The sequence below is a fragment of the Schistocerca piceifrons genome, chromosome 3 (genome assembly GCF_021461385.2).
Source record: "Schistocerca piceifrons isolate TAMUIC-IGC-003096 chromosome 3, iqSchPice1.1, whole genome shotgun sequence".
In the NCBI taxonomy this organism is placed as follows: Eukaryota; Metazoa; Arthropoda; class Insecta; order Orthoptera; family Acrididae; genus Schistocerca; species Schistocerca piceifrons.
The window spans coordinates 537,278,931-537,299,726 of NC_060140.1; the positions used below are offsets into that span (position 1 = coordinate 537,278,931).

Below are 20,796 nucleotides of genomic sequence, written 5' to 3' on the forward strand. Positions count from 1 at the left end.
CAACTGTCTCCCTTTGGTATTCACACTGCACAAGCAACATTTCAGTGACTAAAGGGTACTGTCGTCAGAGGATTAACAATCATACAGTACCTGGTTCACTCAATGATGTTCTCATTTTAAGCCAAGACATATAACAACATGCTGAAAGGTGGTGAGCACTATTTGAGACACTTCGCATGCAAATCTTTGCTAGTCCATGTTAAAATTTCATTTCCTTGTACCTGAAGTAGAATATTTAGGAAACAGGATAACCACAGATCGAGCATAACCTTCTTTAGAACTAGTAGAAGCTGAGAGGAGCTATAGGGAACCGGTAAACCTGAGAAAACTGCACGCATTCGTACACGTTGTTAATTTTTACTGAAGATTCATTTCGCGGTATGGTGGCACAATATGCCTGATGGCTACTCAAAAATGTAGCGGTTTTTTACTTGACGTTCCAGATATTCAAAATCAATAGAAACACTGAAAATTGGTTTGGCAAAGGACCCATTATTGGCTTGTCCAGACTAAACAAAACCCTACATCCCAGCAAATGAGGCTAGCAGTTGAGACGTCTTATCATAAGTAACTAACAGAAAAGAGCATCAATTTCCAGTAGTTTTCCTCCCTTCTGAAAGGGACAGAAAAGGAGGTACGTCTTCTATACACCATAAACTAGTCAGTTGAGAATTCATTGTAGTAATAGATCATGCACCACTGAAGTGACTTCTAGACCTGGAAGACCTCAGCAGCAGATTACCCTTGTGAGCTTTGCATTTAAGTGAGTACTAATTCCATGTAGTGATCGACCGGGGAAATGAGATGTTGTATTTCCACACCGCCACATCTCGTCTCATAAAACTCTGATTTGAGTAATGAAAGAGGCCAAGAGGCATTTATTTGCCAATGTATAATATTTAACTACGCATTGTAATTATGAATTTTGATGATTTAAAAGTGGAAATGAATCCAGCGCCACTGACTCGCCTAAGAAACTACAAACTAGTTCAGCATGCATATAAAAACATCGATATTAAAGACAGACTGTGAAGACATTCGAATATTTAAAAAAAAAAAAAAAAAAAAAAAAAGACAGCGCGCAACCCATCGTCCACTGCAGGGCGATATCTCTCTCTTTTTATCTCCTGTATAATGCGGACGCACCATTACATAGGCGTCAATATAAGATCTGCAATTTGTTCAAATCTACAGAGATATATTGTTATTTTGTTGCATGTGAGACTAGTATGTGTGAAAAACGCAGAGTGGTGAATGAATGAACATTTCTACGTGATTTCTAAACTTTTCAAACGACTCAGGTTCTGTCATTGTTGTTGACGTAAGTATTAACATGTTATATTTGTTTCAAACCCAAGCTCGTAATAATAGTGTCAATTACTCTAAATTTGTGTTTGCTTTGGTAGTTGGACAATCTTAATCATTTACTTTCTATGTGCCAAGTTTTTTCACAGAGACAACCGTGTCCGAGGTGTCATTGTGTAGACAGAACAGTCGAGGCCGACGTTAACGTACTACTTATATTACTTATTCTTCAAACTGAGTTTTAAACTGGCCCTTAGGTACATTTTCAGTGTTAGTGACGTCCGGTAATTTCTTAGCAAACTTTACCTCTCAAGTCGCACATCGCTCGCACAAAGCCTCGCTGTTCCACAATGGTACGCGGCACCTTCTAAACGGGAACGGGAGCTACGCAAGTATATGTTGCTTCCCCTTCTCAGTCTGAAGCTTAATAATAATATTTGCTTACAGAAAGCACATAGCAGTCCTGATAGATTAAGTAGGGAAGACAGAGAATGATTCACAACTCTTAGGAAAGACGAATTAATGAACTGACATGCCGTATCAATTATGAAAACAAGTTTTAGGTAGTGTAGGTGCCCACCAGATGCAGGGCCCTACGGGAGTGTAGCACAAACAAGCGGACGTGCGATGGTGAACTACTTTGGAGCATTGGGGTCCAAACATCACTTAATAATCAAACATTTAATTTCCAAGAATTGTCCGTTCACTGTCTTTTTACCGGCGCTGCCTATGAGTGCTGAGCTCGCGCTGCATCAAGCCGCAAAGTAGCACGTTAGCGCCAGGCGACGAATTTGCCGGCGCAGACTATGGCGCTCACGGAATCAGCTGCACTAGAGGCGTCACACGAAATTCTTGAGGTAAAAGTACAAGAACACTGAAACCCTTAATGTGGATACCATTCTAAGGATATATTTGACTCCAGTGAGTGGGTAAGTTGCTCTCTAACATGCATTCTTCTTGTGTAATATACTGTCTTTCCTCCGCTCCACCATCTGTGAATGTAGCAGGAAATGGTAGTAGGATGTATAATACTCGCGTATGTTAATTATTTGCTAGTCAACTTAATTGCAATGAATAGTCCACTGTCACTTAGACGTTCATACGTCTTTTTATTGTAGGCGGTATCATGAATGTGATATAATTTTTTCATAGAGGATCGTCGTTTTTAAGTATTCCGAATTATCCCAAAGGTTTTATCTCATTGCTAACTGAAGTCCAGGGTTAAGATACTTCACTACTGACGCTTTGGTTCTGTTGTCCATCATACGGTGTCGGGAAACGGCAGCAGTGGCACGTTCTCGCGCCAGAAGTCCATGCGCTCGCCAAGCCTGTCGTGTGCGAGCGAGAAGTTGGCCTGCATCAGCAGGTAGCTGCGGCTGCTCAGGTCGTACGGCTCCCACACCACGGGGTCCGCCTCAGGGGTAGGGTTCCTGTCGGGAGACACAACATATCCATCGTCTTTGAGATGTTGTAGAGATATTCACAAGTACACTCTAAAGAACAAAACAGAAAACTCCTCATTACAACTGTGCGTAAATAAGCCTAAATTACTGTACATATTCAAGCAATCTGGAAGCATAATTCACTGTCACTGTACGTGCTCTAAGTTGATGTTAAAGGCTACTTCTGGCTTGTATATGTTTACGTTCAGTGATGAATCTGACCTGTCACAACATGAAGCAAATGCAGTTATTAATATTTCTATTTCCTTTATCACTGTGTATATCGAATCAGTTCTCGGAAGTGAAACAACGTATTTAGATTTCAGTATTCTTTCAAAAATTGATTATCTTTAAAATTAATTTTTTGTGTAATGGAAAAGCACTGAGAAGTAGCATAAAAATGACATTCGAAAAATGAGAGCCACCGTTGTGCAATTGGTAGTTCTAATGCAACCACTCACCAGGAAAGTACTTGGGCTCGAACAAACAGATCTGTATGAACGTTTGGTTACAGGACCATTATGTACCTCTGAATGTGCTGGTGGGTGTCGTTTTTCTGCAAAACTCTGCAGTCATGCTCTAGATATCATTGTAGATGTAATTGTAGACGCCATAAACAATGCAGGAATCTTAACTATAAATGTAAATGCGGAATGTCAATAAAATGCTCCGAGCAATACGAATGACTGCAAAGCGCACAGTGAAGAAATGCAAGTTGATCGCATGGCGTATTTGCACATTCTATAATATCAGTGTTGAACGCCACGTCAGTGACACTTTTGAAGTTGTTCACTGGTTCACCAATATCGTAGCCAGCGTTCTGACACGCGTAACGAAGCATTGGTCTGTATACTCCCGTAGATAACTGATTGTAAATTACAGAATGCATATTCATGATAAAGGATCTGTCGTGCAATTTCGGCTGGAACGTAGTTTAATGAAGTCTGTTATTCTCTTGGCATATATTTTATATTGCCTGAAGAAATACATATCCAGACGTTGTGCATATTTTGTAGTTTTAGGCGGAATGATTTTTAAATCTACATGTTTTCCGCCAGATGCTTCCAGTAGTACTCGTTCATCCTTATGTCCAGACCAGGAGTCACAAAGTACTAATGACTTTCTCGACAAATGTGGATTCAAAACTGACAGAAAAAACGTCTTCAGATGTTGCTTCGTCATCTTCCCACTCACACTTGCATCGACGATGACATTTGGAGGGCACCGCGTTTCTATTTCCCTTGACACGCGGGGTCCAAACTTTCCACTGGATTCTGGGAAGCAAATATAGAGTTTGTCTGCCAATCGTCCGTCCATTGATATGGCAACATCGGTCGTGTAACTATGTGTTGCACAGTTAACTGATTGCAACATCGCGACAGTGTTTCTCTCCCCTTTCATGCATAGTGATCTGTCACAAGAAAGTTCATAGTTGAATTGATTCTGATCACAGTTCCATACAGAACTAATATCGATGTTTTCTCTCGTGATATGCTCATGGACGTCAGCAACAAACGTTTGAGCTCTTTCAATCAGCTCTTCTTCGTCATCCTTATCTTTTCGTGCTTGGAGCATAGTGATACGGCGTGATGTTATCCTAAACTCCATTTTCAAATTGGTAATAAATACTAGTGAAGCTGTATAGTTTGTACACCCGAGATTTCTGGCTACGTCCAATGCCCAATGTTGTAAATGCCAATAATGAACGGCGAAACCGCATTCTCGCGGTTCATTGAATTTCGCCATTACACGCTCCTTGATAGTCTTGAACAGCAGTGTACGATTTCCTTTGAAAACTGTATTTCCTTCTCTTTTCTTTGCCACGTAATCCAGTATGTTTTTAATATTGCTTTATACTTCAGTTTAGGGTATCTTTTCAGAAGCTTGTCGTATGTGTCGAAACCTCTTACGTAATAATCATCGTACATGTTCTCCAGTGTGTTGTCATCAAACGCCGTGATGATACTTGCAACTTTAACCTTCTTCTTGGGAGACGGTTGGTATTCACTCTCACTGCTTCCATCGCCTCTTCCCGCACTTGTCGTAGCACTACCGTTTGCAATGAGTTGTTCATCATTATCATCCCTATCATCATCATTATGTGTTAGTGTTACAACAGTATCTGTTTCTAACTTCTGCTCACATTTGTGCACTATAATAGATACCATAAAACATGCGCATGATTTGTCTTCCACACCAATACCATCTTCACGAAGAAGGGTTCTTCGTAACTTCATCTCAACCAATCGCAATACATTAGCAGGATTGATTCCCAATCGCCGAGCCATCCAACGCTTCAATACACAAATAATGTCACAAAACGCAACTTCAGAGGGACACTGCACCGTCCATACTGGTCTCGACTGGCGTACCGGCAGGTCAGTGTGCAAAGCGGCATGGCATACGCAGAGGCCTCTAACGGACGAGTGCAGAGTTTTGCAGATGCGGGAGTATCACCAGTGCAATAAGAGACCTTTCGATTATTTCTCACACGATTTTGGTTTATTTGTGTTTGTTCGAGCCCAAGTACTTTCCTGGTCAGTGGCGACAGACAGAGGAACAATGATAATGACCACAGGAAGAGTTATAGGCATATTGTAACAAAAATGCCAGCTAGTTTGAAACACCTGAAACCTAGGCTACAGGAAAAGGCCTTAACGCCATTCAGGATCTCATATCTCATGATCGTCCACTTCTCCTCCGGTGGGTTAATTTAGATGAATGTACCTTAGTGTAATGTTTAATCGTTAGAACAGAAACAAACTTGGCGTTAATGACGGTCGTTTTTGAACCGTTATCAGCAAGGAGCGGTGGCAACTAGCGGAATGTGTCAGATAACGACATATCGACTCAATTAATGATGTCGAGAGGTATCTACGATGACAAAGGCGCTAAAAAAACTAGTCCACGTCACGTTTTACTACATAGCACTATATGTAACTAAATTGATTTCGTTGTGTGCATTATAGAATTTACCATCAGTCTCTGTTACATGATTTGAGTATGAACAAGAGAGATGCTTAATACCGGAAAATAAAGTACTCAGTTGAAAAGTACATAAATCTGAGACATCGCAATTGAGGGATGGAAGCTGTGAGTCTAATCAGCAGTCGTGATCCATCAGTCCTCAGGTTTGTCGCAGTCAACCACGACTACGTCTCCTTCTCAGAGTAGTACTTGCATCCAAGCCTAAATTATTTGTTGCGTGTAGTCGAATCTTTATCTTCGACGAAAGTTTTTAACCTGTAAAGATCCCTCTGGTACCAAGAGAGTATTAAGGCAGAAGCCTATTTCAGGCCTTTTCCTCACATTTTAATCTTATTTTTATGATTGATTTCCGTATGAGATTTTTCTGTTTCATATACTTTCCGATTCGATTTTTTTGCTGACTTAGCACTTGTATCGGGAGCTGATTACATACGTGATTGTGGCTAAGACTTTACCAACGTAGATAACTCATCTCTATGTGCAGAATGCAACATACCGTACCAACAGTAGCCGTTTCTCTTTAACTCATCTAGCTCTGGAACTACCGGAAATTATTTCCACTTCAGGCGGGCTGCAGGTGAAGCTTTCAAATGCTGTAGAGGGATCATCCATCAATGAAAGCGCTATTTTCGCGGTAATAGATCATATAAACAGCCGAGCCATATTTTCAGCTCTAATCTTGCGGATAACCTGGATAATTGGACAGGACAGGCCAAGGAGCGCCTAGCGCTTTTCGCAGCAGAACGGAGCACTGGAGTGGTGGGTCGAGAATTTCGCCTGATAGCGAACTGTCGGTGGAGTCTTCAACTGTCCGCTTGCCGATACCCCTCGGCGTTTGGTCTTCAGACTCCATTCCGGACACTAGATACGTGGCCACACGTGCGTCTATGGTTTTTCTTACCTCTGCCTTTTCATGGGAACGCAGGGCAAAGCTCACACCAATATTTCCAGAATTTCTACAAGCGAGTTTGGCCATGAGAATATGGATGAACACTGTTCTCGTTTCTGAAAGCTCAGAGCTTATTGTCGGCTACATTATTAACTTGTTGGTGGGAATTTGTTAGCTGACTTTCAGATCCCTTTTTGGAGGAGCTCTTAGGCCCTGTCTGTGATTGGCTAGAAGAACTGCGCCGAGTATATTTCCGAGGTCTGAAGGAAAACTTTCTAGAATTAGAGAAGTACTCTTACTCTGGACTCAACTTATGGTTCCACGTGTGTTCGTGTTTCCTTGAGTTCGGCATTGTGCCAGGTCGTCAAAGTTCAACACTGGACTTAATTTGGACTTTTCTGCATCTCTGAAAGGTAATAATGCAGGTGCCTCGAAATCACAACATTTCGATACACACTGACCACAACTGGCAGCCACTGTAGTACATGGCACAGAGACCCTTCCTCAGCCAGCCCGGTCACAACCCCGGTACGACCGCTATTCCAGTGCGCTCGCCAAAATTCTGAAGTCACGAGAAGTGAGAGGGGAGGAGTTCATTACGATTTATGTTCTCAGTTTGTACATCATACGCCCTACGCACTCCACCAAGTTGTATGCATGTGTTCTACAGTCTAATTTGCTCTTTCAAGGGGATCCTTTTCCGTGTTCAAATAACCACTCATGTTTCGATTCTGTGTTGAGTCCATTCGCTGGTGTTCATACGTCTTGTGACGATCTTGCTAATCCTCTTATTACTTGTTAATCTGTTGAGCACTCTGTTCTGACCCATACTGTTCTTTGTAATTTTTTTCATTACTACAGATTTTTATATCACCATTTGAATTCACAGATTTTGTCCGTTATGCGTATGAACGCCACTTCAATCGTAATAGTCCAGTATCATGTTCGTGATGACTTAAGTAAGCATTCATTATTTTTTACTTTATTCTGTTGTAGTAACGTCGTTAGAAAGTTTTTTTTTAATCTCATATATGATTTACTTTGCTGAAATTTACGTTTTCTGACTAAATTCCATATTTACTGGATCAAACTCTACGAATCAGTGACTAACAAAATAATTTATCCATTTGAGCGCCAAAGTCTTCCAACCACAAGCAACAGTCAGGGCCCCTGAAACGTTCAGGAACTTATTTTATGGCGTTTCCAGTGAGTACACGGGGGTAATATATCATTTCATACGATCGAGGATGAGAGCACATGTAGAGCTAGAGGTTGCGATCGCAGTTCACCTGGCTTCTGGCAAAATTTATCACTTCATGTCTCGACACATGTACTATCGTCCTTACCCTTCTCTTAGCCACTGTTTTCTACTTTTTTTTGTAGATGACTTTATGGAAAACCTCTTCATTTCTTATTTAATCAGTTTACTTAATTTTAAATATTCTTCTTTATAACCACAACCCACACGCCTCTTTTTTCTGTTTTTCCACAGTCTTTGACTCAATTCGATACAGTGTTGCTTCCGAGACATAGGATTTCAGAAATTTAATCCTGAAATTTAAGCCATTGTTTGACAACAATATGCTTCGTTTAGGCAAGAAAGCCCTCTCTGGCCTTTCTAGTTGGTTTTTCTGTCCTTCTTGCTTCGTCCATCATCTGTTATTTCGTTTCCAGGATAGTACAGTTCCTCCACTTCATCTACTTCGTGGTCTCCAAAATTTGTGGTAATTTTCTCACTAATCTGGTTTCTGCTACCCTCATAACTTTTTTCTTTCCTGTGCTCTCAATTAATATTCTGCGCTCTGTAGTCTGTTCATTCCAGTGTGTCCGGTAAATTTTTCTCGCCATCACTACAAATGGCAATGTGATCAAAGAATGCAGGATACAGCTGCAAAAGTACGAGGGCTATTCGGAAAGTAAGGAACGATAGGTCGCGAAATGGAAATCACAGTGAGAATCAGAACTGTTTTATTTGCAACAGTTAGCTACAACTTCGAACTACTTATCTCCATAGTCGCCGATCCGACTTAGACGTTTGTCGTAGTGTTGTACCAACTTTCCAATACCCTCGTTATAGAAGGCAACCGCCAGTGCTTTCTGCCAACTACGCTGGCCCACAGCTCGTTGTCTGTACGAAAATTTCTTCATAGCCAGCGGTTCATTTGAGCAGAGATGAAACTGAGAGGGAGAGAATTACGGGCTGTATTGTGGGTAATTAAACATTTCCAATTGGAAACGATGCAGGAGCATCTTCATTGCCCCTGCAGAGTGCGGCTGAGAAGAAACCACACGACAGTATGTAATTTGGCTGCATCGCTTCAGGCGAAATTTCTCACCAGGCCCTCGTACTTGGCGTGAGACACTGTTGTTCTAGGTATCTTTATGTGCTCCCTGGGTGCTCAGAACTGAAAAGAACGACGTAACGTGATCGACGGGCATACTAGAGACACTGCCCAACACACCTGTGCAAAACGTCATCGGAGTTTCACTGTGGTTTCCATTTCACGGCCGATAGCTCCTTGATTTCTGAATAACCCTCGTATTTTGTGCCCAATTTTATTCACATTACTTACGACTCGTTTGTCTGAGTCCTGCATGCCAATATTTTAATTATTATGTTCTGCTCCAAATTTCCTGTCCTAACTAATATTTACGTTGTGTTCTCATTCCCCAACAACAACTAATCCCACAACTTTACGACAGAAGCTCAGGTTATTTGACAGTTATCATGATCAGCGCATATTTTAGTTGTAAATCATATTACAGAAAGAAGAGAGTTACCAAAAATCCTTGGACAAGCAAGCCTATGTCTGCTAGTAGACGCCAATGAGGTGGACAGAATATTTAGAAAGGATATGCATATGGGAACAGCTGCCCACAGAGTAATCACTTGAAGGTCAGCAAAGGTGCAAGTACGAGGTAATCACTTCTCAGAAGGAGAAGAGGCGACAGGAAAAAAGCGCAGCTAACTCCTGTTTATAAAAGGGGAAAACAACGGACCCGCAAACCTACAGACCCGTGTCTTTAACATCGATTAGCTGTAGAACATAATCTCGGTTCGAATATAATGGATTTCCTTGAGAGGGAAAACTCTGCTGTCCACGAATCAGCTCTGTTTTAAAAAGCATCGCTCGTGTAAAACTCAGCATTCCGTTTTCTCACGTGGGATACGGCGAACGATGGATGTAGGGCAACAGGCAGATTTCATATTCCTACATTTCTGTAAAGCATTTGACATGGTGCCATTATGACGACTGTTAAGCATACTGAATAGGTTCCTAGGGATACGAGTGGCTCTAAAATTTAAGTAACACAACCCATTGTGTTCTCCTCGACGGCCAGTGTTCATCAGAGACAAGGGTATCGTCAGAAGTGCCCTAAGGAAGTGCGCTGCTGTTAATTTGAGGATACATAAATGATCTGGCGAGCAGGGTAAGCAGCAGTCGACGGCTGGTTGCTGGTAATGCAGTGGTGTATGAGAGGGTGCTGTCATTGACTGGCTGTAGCATGATACAAGAAGATTCAGGCAAAATTTCTGGTTGGTGTGAATAATGGCAGCTGCCTCCGAATGTAGAAAAACGGAAGTTAATGCAGATGAATCGAAAAACAAAACCATAATGTTTGAATACAGTATTAGTGTTTGCTGCTTGAAACAGTTACATCGATTAAACATCAGATGTGAATGGCCGACTTCTGTTTATTGGAAGAATTTTATGGAAGTGTAAGTGGTTGGGATCCGCATTCTCTCAGATTACAGCAAGACATCGAAGCAATTCAGAGGGGGTGGGGGTGGGGGAGGAGTTGCATTGGGGGCTGCTATCTTTGTTACCGGTAGATTCGAACAACACGCAAGTATTACGGAGATGCTTCGGAAACCAAATGGGAATCATTGGAGGGAGGGCGATATTCTTTCGAGGAACGGTATTGAGAAAATTTAGAGAACTGGATTTCAGGCTGACAGCAGAACGACTCTACTGCCACCAACGTCCATTTTGTGAAAGCATCATGAAGATAGCCCGTTAGAAATCATATAGATAGTCGTTTATCCTCGCTTTACTTGTGAGTGGAACAGCAAAGGAAATAGCTGACAGCGGTAGTCTATCCTCCGCCACCCAGCGTACTATGGCTTGCTGAGTGTGTATGTTGATTCAGATACAGATTTGAAGCTAGGCTCATCGTACAAAAGGTTAGACCAAGCAACCAGTGTATTAAATGGAAAGAACTGCCGATACACTGCAACAGAATGTGCGAAAAGCCCAAAGATAATGAAGGACGTCGGGTGCAGTAGTAATCGAGTAGAAACGATCCTCGAGAAGCGTGTAAAAGGACAACCTTAACCAAAATCAAAGGGGTACAAAAGAAGTGTCCAAGCAGCAACCAGTCATTGAAGTTCAGGCAGGAACCGGTGATATTTTTTGACAGAATTAGCTACTGATGGAGCAGTTGAATTTCATCCAGAAGGCAACAATATTACTTCGGGTAGTGCAGCTAGAACTGATACATAAGTGGCTAGCTTAGAAGTGTCCCCTATATGTTTCATTGAACAGTGTTGAACAAAGACTGTCTATGATTCATATAACAGTGTAGTTTAATTAAGCCAAGGGCCATTGACATAATATTTTAGACCTGGTAGCCATTGATGTACTGTAGTGGTCAGGCCAAGTTGCCACTGAAGTAGCGGAATATTGCTTGTCTCCTGTGAAGTAGGTTCAAATGGCTCTGAGCACTATGGGACTTAACATCTGTGGTCATCAGTCCCCTAGAACTTAGAACTACTTAAACCTAACTAACCTAAGGACATCACACACATCCATGCCCGAGGCAGGATTCGAACCTGCGACCGTAGCGGTCACGCGGTTCCAGACTGAAGCGCCCAGAAACGCATGGCCACACCGACCGGCTGTGAAGTAGGACAACGGCCAGTGATATAATAACTAGGCCAATAAGTGCCCATTGATTAAGTAGTTACGCCTCTTATCCATTGATTTAATAGACAGCATAACAAATACCAACGACTACACCTTTGCCTGATTGAGGCACCCCATGTAGTGCATCTGATAGGCTTTGTAGAAAGAAGCCAGGTGTCTCTTGTCAGTGTTGATCACATGTGTAATACGATGGAGTAATAAGTAAAGGAATTCCGGCCTATGTGTATGAGTTTGTTGATCTGTTGTTCAGACAGATCTGTTGTTCAGACACCTCACACACAAACATGAGGGATTGTAGTAAATGTACTTGTTTTAAGAATTCGTTTAATCTTGCTACTTTGGCAGATCACCATATCCATAATAGAACCTGCCCTGCTACCCAGAACCAACCCTAAACAACGAAGGAGACTATTTCCTCTCGACTACATTATAATGGTTAATTAGGGGTGAACTACTATTACAGCAGCACAATATTGTCGTCTACTTTCTGACTGCACCGCATAGGTCACACCACTCTACATTGGTAACTTCGACCTGTGCCGGGACATGTCACACCAGCCTGCATCGCTTATGAATCTTTCCATCCCTTAATTAAATAATTCCTTTCATTTCCTAATTTACTTGTTCCATTTATTTTTATGAAGCGTATGTAACGCCATGTTTCTGTTACCCTGCTCCTCCGCACACTTTTACGTTATATTGCTCCAGATCTGCAGTTTTATGCAATAATTACTTACTATGAGGGAGCTAGATGTGGTTTACACAGCATAGCTACTTTACCTGTCAGTCTATATCGTCATTTCGAATTTTGGCCTCATTGCTGTCCCCCTCCCCCCTCTCCCCTCCCCCCTGCTCCCCCATCCCCCTCCCCACCCCCCGCCGGCTAGAGTGGCCGAGTGGTTCTAGGCGCTGCAGCCTGGAACGGCGCGACCGCTACGGTCGCAGGTTCGAATCCTGCCTCGGGCATGGATGTGTGTGATGTCGTTAGTTCGTTAGGTTTAAGTAGTTCTAAGTCTAGGGGACTGATGACCTCAGAAGTTAAGTGTCACAGTGCTCAGAGCCATTTGAACCACCCCCCCCCCCCCCCAACCCCCTCATACCACTCTGTATATTTCGGTTTTCCTTCGTTCTTCTCGATGTCGCTTCTATTTAAGGATATTTTTGTATTTCTTATGTATTCAACTACAACGGTATTCTCAACAGCGCATTAAATTTTACGTATAGAGGAATATTACTCTGCCATAGCAGGTTTCGAAGGACCATCCATATCCACATAGACGTCACTGTATGTGGATATGGATGGGCATGTGGTCCCCACATTTCTCTCTAGGCCGTTCTCAGATTTCTATTTCTCAGTCATATAGCTCCTCAATTGGCTTCACAAGGGCTGGGTGCGCCCCGCTAACCAACTACTCTCGGCAGACTCACACGGTCACCCATCCAAGTACTAGCCAAACCCGACCACGGTTGACATCGGTGACAGACGGGAACCGTGTTACCACTGCGGGAAGGCCATTGTTCATAGGAGAATATAGCTTCGACGGAAAATTCGTCTGTCTTCTGACTTTCATCCAGTGAAAGGAAAGATCGTGAACGGGCAGGATTTTCTTGGATTGGTGAGATCTGCTATGTTTCCAAATGGTAAGGTTGCGAAGTAAAACATCCAGTTGGCTTCTATGGATGTTCTCTTCCGCAAAATAGTCTTAGCAAAAGCCTAAAAAATTACCTCACCAATATCTGGCGAAATCATTCTGTATGAACAAAAAACCACAAAAAGGAAAGAAAGATAAAAAAGAGATAAAAATGAGAGACAGAGGATCTGTTCTTCATGACAGTGCTCTTGAGGACGTCTCACCATGAGAGTCAGCTTCGAACTAGTTTAAGCGTTTCTCCGAGGGGTAACACCTTACACAGTCCGGTAAGTCGAGTCTTTCGATTTGACAACGTGCTAGTTTTCAAGTTTTTGTATTTTCAACTCGTATCCCCGCATTTGTAGTTTTCCACCTTTGTAAAATGCTGCCACTACACTTTCTGTTGCTGACTACGTTTGTAATACTATACTGAGTGCTCACAATGATGCATTTAATTTCTTGTTCGAAATATTTGTATAGAGCTCCAGTGGCCAAATGTTTCAACAACGGGACTTAACAGAAAGACGTCAATCATAAATTAACTAGACGCAGCCTAGTGATGCTCTTAATTTCTAACGCATTGACCCTTCATATACTGCAAGTATGCATTTACTAGTGATTTTCTTGCAGCAAGTATTCATTATAATTTCGATAGTTTAATTTTTCATTCTGCCCGCCCAGTGTCAAACAAGGCAACTACGTACCCATATTTTGCGAAGTTCGTCCAGAGACGCAGCATATTTCTGCGCACTTTCTCTTCTTCTGAGTCGGGGTCTAAGTTATATTCTGTATCTTCTCTCAGAAAAAGAATAGGTAACTCCCCTGCATGTGACACTCCTGAAAAAGAACAAGAAAAAATGGGACATAGAAAAAATTTCTTATTATTAACTATTCAGCATCTGATGAACTAAAGAGCAACTCTACGACTTCCCTCTTTTACACAGACAACGACACAAACACTTGCTGAATATAAACATTTTTGTGAGGGACATAGAGATACGGAAACAAATGAAACAATATTGCAGTCCCCCTGTTCTGACAAACGGTTTTGCGATGTTTCCCACGTTTAAGGCAACTGGTAGTCCTCTCCAGATATTCCCAAACGGGAACTCCTCAGATTACCTGGATTTGGCTCAATAGAGTAGCGCTCTTCCATAGAACCGGATCTCATAGGTCATATTAACTTATTAACTACGCGAGAAATTTTATTTCTGTATTATTCGCCTAGGCCCAGGGGCTATTTCCCGTTCTGAACGTAAAAACCAAGTATCTCCGTAGAAATTTAACTCTCTCAAATGATAAATCTTCCTTCAGCCTCCCTATTACCTCAACTAGCGACAATTACTTTACCCTCAGAGATCGTAAAGTGTAATGGAGTGCAGAATTTGATGACTCATTACCACTGTTTTCTATAACCGAAAACTTTTTTCCAGTATGTTATTTGAAATATCGTCAGTGAAAAGCATATTTTAATGTATTTTAGAAACTTATATCTATAGATCATCTTTCGTCAAAAACTTTGCCCATCTTTGTTTCATTTGAACTCTTGTGTCTGAGGAGTGGAATATTAATCCGCTGCCAGCCCATTATTGCTCTTCTGGGACGAGAGAATGAAATAACAACAAAGTAAAAGAGGGAGAGAGAGTGACTATAACACTTCCCCAGAAGAGGAAAGAAGTGAACAGACCTTCCGAAACATAGCGATCACAATGCAGATTGGTGCAGCAAGAGAAGAGACAACATAACAGTGTTGGTGCTGTTGTTTGGGACGATTCTGACTTTCTACATTAACACCGACCTGACCTCACATTACGTTCACTCGTAAAGGTGCCCACGTCTTCGCATCACGTTATACGACTCAAAATAAGGGACTTGAACAGTGCTTTTGAAAGTGTTACGAAGCTTTCAGATGCCAATACTTCTTGGTAGGATTAATGATCTAAATTAGTCTTTCGATTCGAGTTAACCGGCATTACACTTCATGCAAATGGACATTAGTTTTACTTCTGTATGTGTGCAGTGTAATTTGCGCATCCGAGGAGTAGAGAGCGGTAGATTTTGGTATCTTTTTTGGCTACATGGCAGTACAGCGACGCACTACCAGATGACGTTGCAAATTCTATTGTATCGACTACAGTTTGTTTTGTGTTTCAGTAATTACTACTGTATAAGGTTGGCCTAGGGTTTGGTTGGAAGTGGACGTGATTTGACAAGGACTGTTCCAGATACTTCATCCACGAAATTATTGGAAGAGTATTGCCTTCTGGTTTTAATTAAGCGCATGGAGAAGTCACAATGAAAAAGCTATGCGTATTCAGTGCAAGTGACTGAACATCATAAATTTAGCTGGGCTGTTGAAGCTATATTCAGGAAATATTTGATACGAAGATTAAAAGTTTCGTATCGAACGACGAATAACCTGTAAATACGAGAAATTGGCGTCATGGGAAATAATGGAGAACAGTTGAGTTGAAATTAATTACCATTATCTCGGTTTGAATTTCATTATACTCTAAAGTAATACTAATGATGATAATTAACAGCTCATTTCAAATAAAAGAAACAAACTTCCATTTAAATCGCCAACATAGCAATACCGCTTAACAAACATATATGTGACCATGAGAAAAAGATTGAATAATCAACGGGAGGGAAACGTTTTATGAGTCGGGGGATGGAATGTCAGAAGTTTGACTGTGGAAGGGAAGCAATAAAATCTGAAAAGGAAGTTAAATGGAAGGAAGGCAAGGATTTCTGCTCAGATGAGTATACGGTAATATCAAGCGCATCAGAAAATGGTATAACAGGAGTGAGATTCGTTATGAATATGAGGTAGGCAGAGATTGTGATACAGTGAACAGTTCAGTGATAAGGTCTATCTTATCAGAATCGACAGCAAACCAACACTGACAACGACAGATCAGGTATACATGCCGGCGTCGCAAGTTGAAAATGAAGAGATAAAGTAAATGAGGATATTGGGAGGGTATTACAGTATATAAAGGGAGATGAAATTCTAGTAGACACGAGGGACTGTAGCGCAGTTGTAGGGAAGAAGCAGAAGAAAAGGTTACAGGAGAATATGGACTTGCGACAAGGAATGAGAGAGGAGAAAGATCAATTTAGTTCTGTAAAAAATTTCAGGTGGTAATAGCGAAAACTCTAATCAAGAATCACAAGAGGAGAAGGTACACTTGGGAAAGACCGCGTGCTACGAGAAGATTTCAGTCAGATTACATCATGGTCAGACAGGGATTCCGAAATAAGATACTGGACTGTAAGGCGTATCCAGGAGCAGATATACTCGTAGACTCAGATTACGATTTGGTAACGATGAAGAGTAGGCTGAAGTTTAAGAGATTAGCCAGGAAGAATCAATACGCAAAGAAGTGACACACAGAGTTACTAAGGAATGGCGAGACCCGCTTGAAGTTCTCTAAGGCTATAGATACAGTAGTAAGAAATAGCTCAATATGCAGTACAGTTGAAGAGGAATGGACATCTCTAAAAAGGGCAATCACAGAAGTTCGTAAGAAAAACACATGTACAAAGAAGTTAACTGCTAAGAAACCATGGGTAACAGAAGAAATACTTCAGCTGAAGGATGAAAGAAGGAATTATAAAAATGTTCAGGCAAATTCAGGAATACAGGAATACAAGCCGCTGAGGGATGAAATAAATAGGAATAGCAGGGAAGCTAAGACGAAATAGCTGCATGATAAACGCGAAGAATTCGAAAAAGACATGATTGTCGAAAGGACTGACTCAGAATGCAGGAAAGTCAAATTAACCTTCGATGAAAACAAAGGCAAGAGTGGTACATTGAGAGTGGAACCGAATTACATTGTTAATTGCAGAGGAGAGAGCGGACTAATAGAAAGAGTACATTGAAGGACGCTTAGGGGGGGAAGATTTGTCTGATGCGATAGAAGAAGAAACGGGAGTCGATTTAGAAGAGATAGAGGATCCAGCATTAGAATCAGAATATAATAGAGCTTTGGAGGGCTTAAGATCAAATAAGGCAGAAGGGATCGATAACATTCCATCAGATACTCTTAAATCATTAGGGGAAGTGGTAACAAGGTGTGTAGAATGTATGAGTATGGCATTATACCGTCTGACTTTCGAAAAAATATCATCCACACTATTCAGAAGACCGTAAGAGCTGACAAGTGCGAGAATTATCGCACAATCAGCTTAACAGCTCATGCATCCTAGTTGCTGACTAGAATAATATACAGAAGGATGGAAAAGAAAATTGAGTCTGTGCTAGATGAAGATCAGTATCGTTTTAAAAAAGGTACAGGCACCAGAGAGGCAGTTCTGACGTTGCAACTGATAATGGAAGTGTGGTTAAAGAAAAATGAGACACGTTCATAGAATTTGTCGAGTTGGAAAAACCGTTCGACAATGCAAAATGGCGCAAGATGTTAGAAATTCTTAGAAAAATACTGGCAAGCTATAGGGACAGACGGGTAATATACAATATGTACAAGAGAAAAGAAGGAATAATGAGAGCGGACAACCAAGAACGAAGTGCTCGGAATAAAATGAGTGTAAGACAGGCATGTAGTCTTGCCCCCAACTGTTCAACCTGTACATCGAAGAAGCAATGATGTAAATAAATGAAAGATTAAGTAGTGGAATTAAAATTCAAGGTAAAAGGATATCAATGATACGATGCGCTGATGACATTGCTATACTGAGTGAAGATGAAGAAGTATTGCATGATATGCTGAATGGAATGAACTACCTAATGAGTACAGATTATGGACTGAGCGTAAATCCAAGAAAGACGAAAGTAATGAGAAGTAGCAGAAATGAGAACAACGAGAAACTTAGCATCAGGATTGATGATCACGAAGTAGGTGAAGTTAAGGAATTCTTTTTCCTGGGCAGCAAAATTATAAATGACGTACGGAGCAAGGAAAACATCAAAAGCAGACTAGCTGTGACAAAAACGGTATTCCTGGCCAAGAGGAATGAAGTAGTCTTAATTTGAGGAAGAAATCTCTGAGAATGTACGTCAGGATCACAGCATGGAATGGTAGTGAAACATGGACTTGGGGAAAACCGGAACAGAAGTGATTCGAAGCAATTGAAATCTGGTGCTACAGACGAATGTTGAAAATTAGGTGGACTGATAATGTAAGGAAAGAGGAGGTTCTGTGCAAATTCGGGGAGAGGAAGAATATGCGGAAAATACTGACAAGAAGAAGGGACAGGATGATCGGACACATGTTAAGATATCAGGGAATGACTTCCAGGGTACCTGAGGGAGCTGTCGGGGAAGACAGAGATTAAATACCTCGAGCAAATAATTGAGGACGTAGGTTGCAAGTGCTACTATGAGATGAAAAATTTGGCACACGATAGGAATTAGTCGCGGGCGGCAACGAGCCAGTCACAAGTCACAAGACTGACGATACCCCCCCCCCCCCCCCCCGCACTCCCCCACCGCAACCCTCCCCCCCCCAAAAAAAAGAAATGTGAAGAAGAAGATATTTTTCAGAGAAGTTTGATATTTATGGTCATAAACGAGAATTATTGATATTATTTATGTCAATGAACCTGGTATCAAACAAGTTACACAATAGAGGAGCGTGATATATTAGAATTCTCCTATGATCATTGCTTTTAGCAAAAATTTGTCATGGTGTTTCTTTTATTTAGAGTTGTAAATAGAAACGTTCACTTTCTCTGTTGCTGTTTTGGATTTGTTCACTACCACTAATCTGCGCTCTCGGTACTTGCAGTCGTAACTTCCGCTGCCTATTAAATTTTCAGCAGTCGAGTAGCCGTCCATCTAGGTAATCACACGCTACTTGTTCACAGTAAGATTACTTAGCATTATGAAACTGGCAAAGGTACACTTATACGCTTGCGTACTCACGGCACAGTCTTCTGAAATTGTCATCCGCAGTTACTGAAGTGTTAACCGCGGCTCACCTTAATAACGCTGTGATTCTTCAGCAAATTTGGAGGTGACGAAGGAACTATATGTGGAGCATAGAAGTTTCAAGAAGCGGCTTGCCACATTGTGGGATCTGACTGCACAACCACTGTTGAAGATAAATGTGTCAAAATATACGTAGAACTAAAGGACTTTCTTGCGTTTTTGTAGTGCAACAGAAGACACATGCAACCAAGTACGTGTGATACGAGTAACATGAGGATCGCTGAAAAAATCTATCAAGAGCAGGTTATGTTACTCGAATTACAAACAGTGCTAACTGAATCCATCCTTATCGGTATGTAAAAAGGAGTTAAACAGCTTACTACAGTCTCTATACACAGACAACAACGCAAAGAAGCACTAGTCAGCTGGAAGTGTTTTCTGTTTTTTGCTAAGAAATTTTAAACGAAAGAAAAGAATATGTTAGGCATTAACTACATTATTGGCATTTGTATCTTTGCAATTATCTTACTTACCCCATGGGTTTGTCGCAACGATATCTCCTCTGTAGTCGAACACGTAGAAATAGAGCGTCAGGTTGGAGACCTCGACAACTTTTCTAATCAACGCATCGTTGGAGTCGAACGATCCGATGTCGTCGTTGAACTGTGACATGGCAAAATATAAATAATGAAGACGGATGAGCTTCGTGTGCTTCGTACTAGGCAGATGGAAAGAGAAAAAATAATAAATGTAAATATTTGTAATGTGTAATTAACGTGAGGAAAATGGGATAAAATAGACGTTACAGGTGCAGAGTCTCTACCTAAGTATTTTTTAATTTTTACATTAATGTCTCAAAATTCTGACCTGGTTTCTTCTCTACCCCTCCCTCCTGCCGCAGCTCCCCACCCCACGCACGGCTGATACATTCTTTCTTCTGCCTAGGACCTAGGGCCTGTTCCGGTCTCGTCATCTCTTCCTACACGTCTCCTGCCCCTTGGTTTACAGTCTGTTCGTAGTTTAAGAAGTCTCTGTCGTGGCGTACGAAGTACATATTCTCTCCGTATTTTTTGTTATTGGAATGCCTTTAGGGGTACTGATTGCATCCGTTATTCTTCCCTTATCGGTTCGTTTCTAATCTTATCTTCCCTAGTGCAGCCCTTCAGAGACCCTAAAAATATTGTGTCTGATGCATGTAGTTGCCGTAAACCATTATTTCTCAGCGTACAACTTTTCACCCCATCTAATAAAGTGGAAGCAACTATGGTTTTTAAATGTTAAATTGGTCTCTTTCCTTGTTTCCCTTCTCCTTATAATGCCACATTTACCCTCGTAGGTACTAGATTTTTCCCATATCTATATCTTGATCATATGATACGTCACATCCTAAATACTTGAAATGAGATACGTGTTCCATCGGTTTATTAAGGACGAGTATTTTTGTTTGCATAGGAAGAATACATGAAAAGGCCATTGTTTCATTTTATTTTTGGATATAGTCGGATTGTAGTTTGCTCTTATTTCATTTGATTTATGTAATGCCTTGTATAATAATTAGATCGTCCGCGAATGACATCGCATTAATATGTTTATTCCGCCAAAATTTAGTACTATTGGTAAATAGTAACACATGTGTTAATGACTTCTCAGAAAAATTTGTTGGTATAAATGACGGTCTTAGTTTATAATCCCCTCCCATGAAACACGGACCTCT

General features: G+C 41.2%; 1 protein-coding gene across 1 annotated transcript in view; it reads right to left on the reverse strand.

Moving 5' to 3' along the window:
* Positions 1 to 2,566: 2,566 nt before the first annotated feature.
* Positions 2,567 to 20,796, reverse strand: part of LOC124788809 — a 334,614-nt gene continuing 316,384 nt past the window's right edge. The window contains 3 exon segments of the mRNA XM_047256089.1: positions 2,567 to 2,735; positions 13,888 to 14,020; positions 19,616 to 19,745. Of these exon segments, the coding sequence (XP_047112045.1) occupies positions 2,567 to 2,735; positions 13,888 to 14,020; positions 19,616 to 19,745 (432 nt within the window).